This window comes from Falco naumanni, chromosome 13 (genome assembly GCF_017639655.2).
Source record: "Falco naumanni isolate bFalNau1 chromosome 13, bFalNau1.pat, whole genome shotgun sequence".
In the NCBI taxonomy this organism is placed as follows: Eukaryota; Metazoa; Chordata; class Aves; order Falconiformes; family Falconidae; genus Falco; species Falco naumanni.
The window spans coordinates 15740547-15753564 of NC_054066.1; the positions used below are offsets into that span (position 1 = coordinate 15740547).

Consider the following 13018-nt stretch of genomic DNA (forward strand, 5'->3'; position numbering starts at 1 on the left):
GCGTGGGGAGGGATGGAGGGACAGACGGGGCAGCGTGGGGAGGGATGGAGGGACAGACGGGGCAGCGTGGGGGCGGAGGTGGGATGTACATGGGTGCTGGCGGACGGGAGGCCGGGCCGGGCAGCGTGTGGGTGAACGCCGGCCGGGCGGGCCGCGGGCGCACGACGGAGGGACGGAGCGGAGGGACGGAGCGGGGGCACGGAGCCTCAGGGCGCCGCCCGGCGGCGGGCGCGGGGAGCGCGGAGCCGCGGCGGAACCCGCCGGCCCGGAACGCTGCTCCGCGGCAGGCGGGGCGCGGCGGAGGAGCCCGGCGGGGCGCCGGAAGCGGGGCGGCAGCCTGCACCACTTCCGGCTCCGGCGGCGGCATGGGCAAGAAGCGCGGCGCGGGGCTGGGCCGCAGTCTGCAGCGGCAGCGCGGCTTGGAGCGCCGCGGCACCTCCTCATGGGTAGGACGGGGGGACCGGGGCGGCCGGGCCGCGGTGAGGGGCCGGGACGGCCCGGGCTGACGGCGGCGTCTTGTCCCGGCAGCTGCACGTCTGCGAGGTGGGCGATGAGCGCGGCCCGGAGCTGCGGTCGGCGCCCGAGCAGAGCCCGCTGGAGGAGTTCCTGGCTACGGCCGAGCTGGCCGGGACCCGCTTCGTGGCCGGTGAGGGGCCGAGTCCTGGGCGGCGGCTGGGCCCGGGGGCGCCGTGGGGCCACGGGGGGGGGGGGGGGGGGGGGGGGGGGGGGGGGGGGGGTCCCGGGGCTGGGGAGGGGGTCCCGGGGCTGGGGAGTGCCAGGACCGGTTCTGGGACGGGGGCGTGGGAGTAAGTCTGGAGCTGACGATGGGGTTGGCCAGGTGGGTGTCCAGGGGACGGCGGCTGGGGTCCTGAGCTGGGGCTGGGGGCCGGCAGGATGGGCTGGGGCGGCAGGGCCCTGCAGGGCTGGGCGCAGGCAGGCATGGGGCAGCTGGCTTTGGACGGCTGTTTCTCTCTTCCCGCAGAGCGTCTGAACATCCAGATCGTGTCTGCCCAGAGCCGCACGGGCCTGCTCACAGCCCAGGAGACCCAGCGTGTCCGGCAGCTGCATGAGGAGAACCAGCAGTTCCTGCGCATCCCACGGCGGTGAGTCCTGCAGGGCCGGGCCAGGATCCCGCTCTGGTGAGTGGGCTCAGCCCCTCGGTGGTTGCAAGCCTGGGGACAGCCCTCAGCTTCGTCAATACCCTGTTTTGGGGAAGCTGACGCTTATCCTGCATGGGCCTGCTGTAAGGTGCAGCACAGGTGCCTGCCTGCCATGTGGGCGCTGCCAGCACGCATCTGTCCTAATTGTGTGGGTTTCCTGCTCAAAGCCTGGCACTGCTGGAGCTGGTGCACCCAGGCCACCTAGTAAGCCTTTCCAGAGCTCTGTGTGTAGTGGACAGAGGAATGAGTACCCCATCTTAAATGCCCTACAGATCTCAGCTCCAGGAAACAGTTTTGTGAGATCTGGTGTGTGTAGGATAGTGCTCTGTCAGCTAGTGGAGTTCAAAAGAAACAAGTAAAAAAGGTGTACTTAAAGCTGCTGAAAGTAAGTGCATGCGCATCTGAACTATAAGCATCTCTGTGTAGCTGAATGTGTGGTGCCTGTGTGCTTTATGGGTGTTTTTTGCAGTAACGTAGGTGGTCTAACTGCTACACCTGACCACTTACTCCAAAATGTGCTTGTTACAGGCCCCGTTGGGATAGGACAACCAGTGCGGAGGATTTGAAGCAAGCTGAGAGGGAGAGCTTTCTTGAATGGAGGCGACAGCTTGCCCAGTGAGTATGCCAGTTGTGTAGGGGTAAGTAGATGGTAGCGTTTGGAGACAGAGGAAGCAGTGGGTTGTATTTATCCTTTCTGGACCAATAAGATTAACATCAGTAGCTCCCTGTATGCATTCCGGAAGGCTGGACGTCCAAGTCATATCCTTGTGGTGAGCTCAGCAAAGCTGTCTTGTGCGTGTGTGTTCTTGTAGTGGTTACAGTTAACATTCTTCAGGATGGAGTGTGATGTTCTGCTTTTGCCTGTCAAGTGGAGGAGTGGTGAATATGTTCTCTAAGAGCAACAGTGCTGCTCTGAATAGAATGTGGTGCTGCTGGCCTGCATACAGCAGCTTGTGCAGGTCTGGCACTGCATCTGCTGGCCTGGAGAGTAGGTGGTATTTGTTCATACCCTGCAAACTCACGCTTGCCCTGAGTAAAGTTGTTCAAGCAGTGGTAACAGCAGGTCAAGGGTTGTATAGTCATTTCAAGTACCATCCCCAAATTAGTTATTTTTTCCAGGTGGTACTTGATTGAGTAATAACTTCTGGCATTTGAGATAACTTCTGTGATCTATTATTGTGGCTCTGAAATGTAACGGGCACACTTTTGATGAGTTTTTGCTCTTCCTGTCATTTACCATTTCTTCATTGGCATGATCAGGAGCCATTAAGTCAGTGCTGAACCAGTACCACTAATACCAGTTTACCCACATGCTTGATCTGTTTGCCAAAGCAGCAGAAATAGTACCTACATATGAGTCTGACTTGATTGTTTTCTCTGAAACTGAAGCCTCCTGGATGTAAGGAAGAACTGGTGGTGTGCTTATTGCCTGACGTGGGCCAAGTATGACGTCTTTTTTCTGTTTTGCCTTAGCCTTGAGGAAGAAAAAAAGTTAATTCTAACCCCATTTGAACGAAACTTGGAATTTTGGCGTCAGCTTTGGAGAGTCATTGAAAGAAGGTAAAGTTTATCACCATCCACTTTTAGAAAGTAACGTTTAATGTGTTTTCCCAAATTGAAGCTTTTGAGTCAAGCTTCAAGTGTTTGAGCATGGGAAAAACAGTTAGTAATGCTCTGTTATCAGCACCAAAGTGATCTTGTTTTCAAGTGATCAGAATGTGATGAGAAGAAGGGCAGCTGCTTAGTGGTACACTCTAGCTCTCAGCAGTATGATTCTGCAGGTTCACTTGAGTCTCTGATGGTTCTTCAGATGCTGTTGCTCTTGGCCTCTTTTGAGAATGTATCTTTGAAGTCTTTTGCCAAAATTAACCCTTTCCCCTCTTTCTCAACCCCGGCTGCAGCCTGACGTTCAGGAGCAGGAGGCAAGGGAGATCAACTAAATAATCTTGGGGAAGAAAGAGCCTCTTGGTCCTTGGCCGCTTGCCATGCAGAGAGATTGCAGCAGTGCATAAAAGACAACAGCATGTCATCACAGAAATAGCTTTGTTTGCTCTGCCGAGCTGTAATACAATAGGAGTACTGTCTGCTATGTTAATCTAACTGGGGCATTTAATTTCACTAGTAATTAAGTTTGAGATCATCTCGTCTGATTGTCCTAAAATTGAAAAATACTTCACCAGTGAGGTCATGGTGAGCTGGTCCTTTCACAGAAGTGGCTTTGTACTGGGTGCTGCTGGGCCTTTGGCCGGGAGAGAGCTAGGTCAGGAGCATCCACTATAGGGTATCAGGATGTGTAGCGTGAGTGTATTGTGTGTTTTGATGTGGCTGGAATGTGTTATTAATGCCTTTCTGCCCTTGGAGCTTTTTATTTCATGTAGGGTGAGGATGCTGTCTCAGAATCAAACGGAAAAGTCATCCCGTCCCTTACCTTACCAGATAATATGATCTGTTGTCAGCTTTTTCTTGCGTTTGCTTCAGACTAGCTCCCAGCAGTGTGATTCAGTAACTTCTCTGTATCCCCTCCCAGTACCATGGTGTCAGCTTTCTCTCATATTGATATTTGAGTTTCTGTAATCGTTCAGTACCTCTTTCTACCCATGTGGCTTATTAAATGACTCCCTTGGGGAGTTTATTGATTTTTTTATTATTTTTTTTTAAAAAACGTGTAACCAACTGCCTGGCGAGGCTTGAAATTCTTCCATTCAACCTGTGGTGTTCTGAAGCTGTCCTGAGTTAACAGAAATCCTTGTCAAACACAGTCAGTACATGGCAACCAGTATTTTAAATTACCTCCCTGGAGAAATTCTAGTGAAAGAGGCTGTAGTTAAATTTCCTGCTGCCCGCCCCCTTCTTGAAAAAGAAGCATGGATGCCTCTGGTATCCGAAGCCAGTGCATTTAATTTGCATGTAGAACTGATGAGACTTGCTCGTATACGTGGTGGCGACTTGGTATCTGGATTTGGAAGCGTTTTCTAAAAGCACGCTTGCAAGGCCTTGCTTGCATCGTGGAGCAACGTGTTTTACTAGAATGTAAGACTATTCTTTCACGGATTTATGATTTGTGTGACAAGAAGAGCACAAAGGAAATTCTGAAAACGCCTGATAGCAAATGCTTTGAATCTGAAGGTCATTTGTGGGAGGCTTTGTACATCTTGCTCCGTGCGAAGAGGACAACAGTTTCCAGAAGCAAAACCACCTCTTCTTCCTCTCTGTAGCCACCCCACTGCAGTCTGGGGATGAGAATAGACAAAGTTGTGTTATCACAGGTTTTTTAGTAACATTGTAAAGGATAGAATACCACTACTTTTGGTTCTTGCCTGTTGAGCATTTCTGGAGGGTAGATGAATTGGCAAAACTCACCTGCTTCCTTTCCCCTAAAAGGGGTGCTGGCTGTACAGGAGAATTGGCCAAGCGGGACAGAAATAACTGTCCAGCAATACTGGCTTGTAGCATAAGCATGGCTCTGTTGGGGCACGTGAGACACAGAGATGCTTTGTTTATTCAGTAAAGGTACTTAGTAGGATAATACAGTTAAAACCATTACAAATCCAAGCAAAACCTAAAGACGAGTAATGTGCTGTGCCTTGCTGCTTTCTTTGAGGCAAGGTAAGAAACAGTACTTTACGGGCTTTCTTTTATTTTTGCAGTGATATCGTAGTCCAGATAGTAGATGCTAGAAACCCCCTTCTGTTTAGATGCCCAGATCTGGTAAGTAAACCACTTTTTTGAATCTTGTTTTAATTTTATTTCTTAGTTTATATGATTTATTTTTTAACACATTCAGCCACCTTGAAGCTGTGCTGCTGTTGTGCCTAACTGAATATCTTATTTATTTATGCAAGTATTCTGGCAGCAAATTATTTTTCTTCGATTTTTTTGATATTTCACACAGTGTCATGGATTTAGAGGCAGTTCTGCAGACGCTGTATTGCAGATACTATATTAATACTCATTACTCACTAGAAGTGTCCGTACTTAAAGGAATTGTTCTATTTAAAAGCACAGTGGGATAAAAATGGGTGAGAATTACAGCACTGAAAGCAAAGGATCAAAAATTATTGACGATAGCTTTGTAATGGTAAACTATAGAGCATTGTGTGCAAGAGAGATGAAATTGCTCAAATAGATCTTTAGTTCCTTCCCTGAGGTGCTGATTAATACTTTGTAGCTCTGAGCAGGCAAGGTGTTAGGGCATGTGGCCAGAAACAACCTGTATTGCAGTAGTTGTATGCTCCAATTTGTTCTTGTAGCTGTCTGCTAAACACCATTCCATCTAGCCCAGGGGACAGTAAGCTTAACTACACTCATGTGGGGCTGGATGGCGTAACTTGTCTTGCCGCTCTTATATCACCTTGGAGGGAGGAGTCGTCCAAGCTGGAGTAGGAACTGATCCTTCTCTTGTTTTTTCTTCAGGAAAGTTATGTTAAGGAAGTCAGCAATGACAAGGAGAACATGATCCTGATAAACAAAGCAGACTTGCTGAGTGAGGAGCAGCGGGCTGCCTGGGCACAGTTCTTTGAGAAAGCGGGCATTAAGGTGGTATTCTGGTCAGCTCTGGCAGAGTGCAAGCGGCTATCTGGAGAAGGAAAGGTACTGTAGATGAACCGTTCAAACTGGGTATGTGCTGGCTGCCTTTGAGAACTTGCTTTGCAGTTGTGCTTGTGATTTCTAGGAAAGGCACAATCCTTGTTTCAGGGAAGGATTATTCTAAGGACCTGTGCGGCTATAAAACATTTTAATGACCAATTCAGAGACAAAAGTGAGGAGAATAAAATGGTGAACAAAGTGGTACACCCTTCAGTCACTGTAGTGCTTGTAATTTCTCTTTCAAGGCTAATGACTTGATAAATAATACTGAGCTAGAATGTAACTTTGTTCCTTGAGGCTGCTGCTGAATAGCTGTAGAAACAGCCCTTGTAGATCTGGTTGTAAACTTAACTCGCTGAAAGAACTGCAATCCTTTCCAACAGGGATGCTGTGGGGGACGTGGTTATCTGTACTGAGTATTTTTCTCTCCCAGGCAGGGGAGGTGTTTCTTAAAGAACCTAAAATATCCGAGAGCCTTTCTTTGTCCAGTGGAACAAACTGTGCTGCTGCCCCAAGTTACATGTTAACAATAGATGCCGCTTGCAAATTTTACTGGGTTCACCTGTTACAGCTATTTAGCTATGGAATATCCTGTATCTCCTTCCAAGAATACCTGGTCTGTCCAGCTGGTTTGCAGTCCTTGGATAAAGTGTTTTTACAGGTTAATTTGAAAGTGAGGCTGAGAGCGTTCTGTTTTCTTTTTTGGAAAGAAAGGTCAAAATACTATTGTTATGAAAAGATCTTTCTCTTTGAATGTGAACTGTTTGCAGGGAAGAAATGTAGAGACTTGAACGGAAGACAAGACATCTTGACGTTATTTTAATGAAATATTTAAACATGAAGCAAAATGGCTTTGTTTTGAACACTTTGAAAAATTTACTTTCACTCCTATTACTAGGAATACTTGATAATTAAAAATAATGAGCTCTGCTACTCCTTGTGTAAGGATGCTGGGGGTGCGTGTGCATTCAGGGTTGTGCTTCTGGGGAGAAACCTGTAATGACTTTACAATGAAGTTAATAATCCCGCTTGGAATGCTTTTTTCATTCTCCTAAAGCAGGCTAGTTATTTCTACATCCTACTTAAGACCTCTTAAAAAGTCTGTGTGATGTAAGCAGTGAATTATCAGTCCTTGGCATCTGGCTGATGGAAACAGTTGACTGTGCTGCAGCAACTGCAGTCAACAGCAAGACTTCGTGTTGTCTTTGCATTTCACCCTGAAATACTGTTCACACAGGTCCTAGACACTGAAGAAGTAGCAGAGGATCTGAGTGATTCTGAAGATGAAATCTCCAGTCAAGAAGATGACACGGCACAAGACAGTGCAGAAAGCACATCCACAGGCAGTGCTTTGCGAACTGTAAACCAAGTTCTGGTTAGTGGTGGTGAAAGTAGTGATGAATATGAAGACTGTGAAGATGATGAAGAGGAGGCCTGGCAAACCTGTTCTGAAGATGAAGGTGGGGACAAAGTAAATGTTATTGCTCCAGAGAGGATGGAAAGCAGGGCTGATGGTGCTGCAGTGCAGCATGTAGCGCAGGAGCAGAACAGGAACATCAGGAACTTCAGCCATCTGGTGCAGAGAAATGAGCTGCTGGAGATATTCAAAACCATGCACAATGGACCAAGGGTGAAGGATGGGGAAGTAAATGTTGGGCTGGTGAGTTGGACTTTGTGCTTAAATGGAACTTGCTTAATCTGAATTTTAATTCCATACGCCTTCCATGGGAAAAATTTTCTCCTGTAGACTGGCTTCCTATAAGGGTAAAAAAACTAGCAAGCACAAATGACTGAGGGTTTTGTGCAAAGATTAATTCTAAAGTTCCTGGAGCTCAGTGTTCCCTGCTGCTTGCCTTAATTTTTTTTTAGTATACGTTTATATACTTTTAGTATACAAACTAAACTTTTGTCAGAGCTCTGCTGCCCTGTCTGATACCACTGTCACCATTCCATTTTGTCATCTAGGTGGGTTACCCTAATGTTGGCAAAAGTTCAACCATCAACACAATCCTTGGAAATAAGAAGGTGTCAGTGTCTGCTACACCAGGCCACACAAAACACTTTCAGGTATTACTAACAGAGTATTGATCTCTTTATTATTTTTTTTTTCCCAGTGGACAAGACCTTCATTATGAACTAGTTGCAGCCATGTGGACTTACTGAGAACTGTTTTACCAACCTGAACTCTGCCTGGCAGAGTAGGATGGAGAGGGGTGGGCTTGATAGATATAATTTTAGAACTTCAGTTCTTGCTTCCAAATGCTTGCTCCAGTTTGAGAGTCACTCATGAGAGCTGCTTTGCAATGGGAGATATTTTTCACCTCCTGATTTTATTTACATAGCTTGGCCCTTCTTTTTTCAACACCAGTCATGAGGAGAGAGCCTCTGAAAAGTGAGTGCTCCTCTGCATAATTCATGTCAAGCTGTCAAACTGTCCTTCTTGTCCACAGTCATTGCTGTGAATAAGTCCAGTTACACTGCCATTTTCGTATTGATCAAGCTTTTAATTTTGAAGTAGCAACTCCAGTGCTATCATGAGCATTGTGGGACTTGTACAATCTGCTATCTGTTTCAAAAGGTCCAACACAGAGGTTTCTGGAGTGTGTGCTTCTCTCCCATCAGATTGGAGAGCTGAAGATCTTGTTGCCCCCATCTGGATACCTTATTTATGAGCTTTGGAAGTGCTGCTGTCTTCCACAACAGATTTCCTTAATTCATTGGCTGGGACCAGCAGGGCAGATGTCTCTTAGTAGAATTTCTGCTTATTCACATTTGCATCTATGTTTCATCTGTGCATTTGATTTATTTTTTTCCTGTTCCTTTTTCCTCCATGGACACTGACTTGCCTTGGTGAACTGATTTATTGCGTAGACCCTGTATGTGGAGCCTGGCCTGTGCCTCTGTGATTGCCCTGGTTTGGTGATGCCATCTTTCGTCTCTACCAAGGCAGAAATGATTTGTTCTGGAATTCTGCCCATAGACCAGATGAGGGACCATGTCCCACCTGTTTCTCTAATATCCTTTGCATGGGGTTTATGAGAGTGATTGCAAACGTTGGATCTGGAATATGCAATGTAGCATGTTCCAGCCCTGCTAGGGGCACACGTGCTCATGTGTTGAGGGCAGTGGGGGTGCATGTTGGATAAGACGACCCTCCTGTGTTGGTCTTAACCCACCTCGTTTCCAGCTTGGCGTATTGTCAGACTTTCATTATTTTTCTGATTTGCGACAAAATCCAAAAGTCATTCTGAATGTGTGCTCTTGGAGTTGTTAGGGCAAGATTACTTGTGTAGCTGAAAATCACCAGGTGGTTTCCTTCACTAGCTTACGTTTGCCAGCATATCCCACGAAACATTTTGGAAGCAACTTATGGAATAAGTATCATAAGGCCAAGGGAAGATGAGGATCCAGATCGAAAGCCCACAGCTGAAGAGCTGCTGACAGCGTATGGATGTGAGTGATGATTCCTTTAAGACCTATTGCCTCTGCTGTGTGCGTGGTCCTGAACACAGCCTTAGGAAAAGTTTTGTAAAGTTGGACCCTACTTAGGTTTGTCATGCATTGAAGTTCCCCATTAGGACTTGCCCTCCTCTCAGGAAGGGCCTTTGTTAACAGCTAATCTCGCATGTCTGTTACAGTGGTGCTTTTCCAGTTTTGTCTGACAGATGTAGTGATTGTGTTGAGGATGTTGATGAAATGACCTGCCAGTCTGTGTAGTGTTGTGCTGTTGTCCTTTTAGATACCTCCCATAAACTTTCACTGCGCTCTTCAAAGTCTAATTCAAGACACAGTTGATTTCCCTTGTCTGATTCTGTGATGCAGTTAATCTTCTCTGGCCTTAAAACAAAAAAACCCCACAAAACAGCAGGTTTTCCGGTGGCAGGGAGATGTCAGCTCTCTTCATTATTTTTGGGTTAGGATGTTTCTGCAGTACCTCTACAGTCAGCAGTGTTCCCTTTTTCCCCTGCTCTCCCCAACAGAAGCCTCTTTCTATGGGAGTTGTTTTGAGAAAGGATACAAATGTGCAGTTGGGCAGCACAGAAGAATGTATGAACTCTCTTGTTGTACTGATACAGAATGTGCTTTGGATTTGTCTTTCAGATATGAGAGGCTTTATGACAGCTCATGGACAGCCAGACCAGCCGAGATCAGCTCGATATGTGTTAAAAGACTATGTCAGTGTAAGTGCTTCCTACATCTGGGTTTTATTTCCTGCTAGGAGGTGAATTGAAGGTTTCATGGGAGCATGAAGTAGCACAAAGTGAATTCTTTCTCTGGATACAATCACTGTATATCAAAATGCTTTTTATATTGGGCTCTTTTCGTGTTTTAAAAGAATTAATGGGATTTCTCAAGCTGCTTAATCTTAAAAAGATGATTGCTTAAATATGGTGCTAGCTAAATAAATTATATCCCTAAAACAGGCAGCAGATATTCAGGAAATGAACTCATGTTGTATGGTTGGACCAGTATTTGGCACTAAGGACTATAGTTCTGAGTGTTGTAATACTGCATGCTTCTACAACACCGCTCGGCAACTTATTGTTGAGTATTAATAGGATCCTCCAGTATTCCGGAGAGTTTTTTGCTGTCTTGCATGCAGCTGCGCATTGCAGCTGGAAATGGCTTTGAAGTAGAGATGGAACAGTACTTTAGCTTAGAAGTCAAGCCAGTTGTTGCATGGGAGGAGAAATAAAGTGTACTGATAGTCTGCCAGTGTAAGCCCCTGGACTTTCAGGGCCCTTCTTAGGTTTGGAGTTGTTTTCTTTCCTCTCTGAGTCTCTCTCTGAGGTTTTTGGTAATAACTGTATCCCATTACTTTCACAGGGGAAGCTTTTATATTGCCATCCACCTCCTGGCATCAACCCAGATGATTTTCAGCACCAGCATCAGAGATGCCCAGAGAGCAGAACAGTGCAGGCCAGTGAACAGGCGAAGCCTGAGAAGCATACCAAAGCCAAACAAATTGAAAATGTGGTGGACAAAACATTTTTCCACCAGGTAAGTTCTGGAAGAGATTTATTCTAGGAGTTTTTACTGCAATGCTGTTGTGTCATAGTTACTGGAAAAAATAGCTTTGAGGATGGAGGAGTATTGGGTTGAATTAATGGCGTTAGATGCTACAGGATCCGCATGTAATTCCTACCCAACAGTTCTCTGTTCTTTTTATTATCTCCTAAATCACTGGGAATGTGCTAGGTGACTGAAAGATAGTTAATAAGTTGCACATAGCTGACTCTGTAAAGGGTCAGTGGGGTGACTCTTGTCATTATGGGCCTAACATCAATCCTGAGTAAACAGGAGAGTGACTGGGAAGAAAGACAAGGAGGAGGGTGACATGACATAGCAGCTGTCCAGGAACATGGTTTTGGATTAACAGGTCTTTCAAACTAACTTTCCTGTCTTGAGACATCATATCTAGGGGATGTGATAAGCTTATTTTTAAGGCAGCTGATTTAGTTACATGGTTGTTTTAACTCAGAACCTGAAGTCAGATGAAAAGAACGCAAACCGATTTAAAATCTAATGGAGAAATCTCAAAATGAAGTGGAAAGTGGGACTTTTTCTTAAACTTGTATGCTTCTTGGTAGGTCCCACAGGTATCTGTTTTGCCCCTACGCTACTGAAGAAATTTCATAGACTTGTAATGAAATGTCAAACCCATAACTGATTAAGTCTGCATACCTGACAAAGATCAGAACAGGGTGTTTAGCAGCGAAGAGAATGGGTCATAGATAGCATGATCCACTCTTTTGGTTAGCTGGGTGTGAACAGTATTTATTTCAGCACAGCTAAAGGTAGTCACACATTTTGAAACCAAAAACTCAGGCTCTTTTCAAAAAAACAGTGAGCTGTTTCAGAAAACTATGACCTGAAAAGAATTTTTGGGATTACCAGACTCTCTCTCTGGCTGCCCAAAGTGCTGGCACGAGCTGTGAGCCCCAGCAGTACTACCCACGCTCCAGACTTGAGCAAGTTATTTTAGTCTCTGGCTTTCACAGATGTCAGATTTATTTGCAAAGACAATTTGTTGTATGCAAAGCAGAGACTGTGAGAATCAATCCTAGTGCCATAGCTCATGTCTGTCGGAGCTCAGTGTCTCGTCAACGCTCTGCCTATGCTTGCAGTGATAGACGCTGAGGACCTGGCACAGCAAGGCATGGCTGTAGACAGAACTGGAGCATGCTGGCAGGCTTTGACTCGCCTGTGTGGCATGACCTTTCCTGCAGCTCTGGAGCTGGGGGCTGAGCAGGTCTTGATGGGTTTGCCTGTGTCTGGTTTTATTGAAGTATCGCAGTTCCTTGTTAAATATCTTCTCATCAGTGATTATGTCTTGTTCTTCCAGGAGAATGTCCGTGCGCTGATGAAAGGGGTCCGGGCTGCGATGGGATACCGGCCCGGCAGTGGCCTCGTGCCTGTGACTACACCCAATCCTGGGAATGTGGTAGGAAAGCCATGGAAAAAACATGGAAACAGGAACAGGAAGGAGAAAATTCGCAGGATCACTAAGCACCTGGAAGCTTAGCTGTGGCACTGGTATCTGGCCTTTCCAGGGCAGGGACTGCACTGTCACCCAGGCCTGAACTGAGTGTGGGGGGAAAAGGATAAGTGAGCATTGCTAGCTCACCTGGGAGCTCCATGCTGTGGATTGGCCTGGGCAACGCGTAAGAGTGGGGTCTGATAGTTGGAGCTCCTCATCCTTTCTGAGAACAAAAGAGGCCTGGCCATTTGTGTTATATCTGGAAGCCAGCCCAGACGTTTGACTGCTGCTGAAACATCCTTTCAGTGGGAGCAGATGGAGCTGTATGGGAATGTTTTGGGTTGGTTTTTTTTTCCTTCCATAAAGGATGTTTTTTATTGCTGTTAGGATCAAAGCAAGCCCTGTAAAACTGACTTAAAATCTTTATAAACAGTTGAGTTTCAATGAGTGACATTTGTTACATTTTGAGACACTATTGCTTATCTGGGGTTTTTTTGTGTGTTTTTTTTTTTCTTAAGCTTGTTTGTTGATTTGACAGAACACTTCAGTGTATTGAAAAATGAGGTGAAAGGATCTTTATTGCCCTCTTCCTTCTCTGTTATACCAGCCCTATTCTGTAGAATCTGGTACTGAAACCACTCCCTCCCTATTTCCCAGCTTAAGGCAGAGCAGAGCACGGCAAACTGTGCAAGGAAAATGCTGCTTTTACGTCCTTCACACTGAGCTGGTATCAGTTGTTTTTCTGTGTGACTTCCCATTGGATTTTTAAAACATTAGCTCTGTATGACTG

General features: G+C 46.2%; 1 protein-coding gene across 1 annotated transcript; it reads left to right on the forward strand.

Moving 5' to 3' along the window:
* The first annotated feature begins 325 nt into the window (after nucleotides 1–325).
* On the forward strand, nucleotides 326–12672 carry LSG1 (large 60S subunit nuclear export GTPase 1). Its single transcript, XM_040613317.1, has 14 exons — nucleotides 326–446; nucleotides 529–646; nucleotides 983–1103; nucleotides 1689–1775; nucleotides 2634–2720; nucleotides 4808–4868; nucleotides 5574–5750; nucleotides 6985–7407; nucleotides 7713–7814; nucleotides 8619–8762; nucleotides 9077–9200; nucleotides 9849–9928; nucleotides 10575–10748; nucleotides 12094–12672. The coding sequence occupies exons 1-14, from the start codon at nucleotides 366–368 to the stop codon at nucleotides 12271–12273; spliced, it is 1959 nt and encodes a 652-aa protein (XP_040469251.1). The 5' UTR covers nucleotides 326–365; the 3' UTR covers nucleotides 12274–12672.
* Nucleotides 12673–13018: the final 346 nt, after the last annotated feature.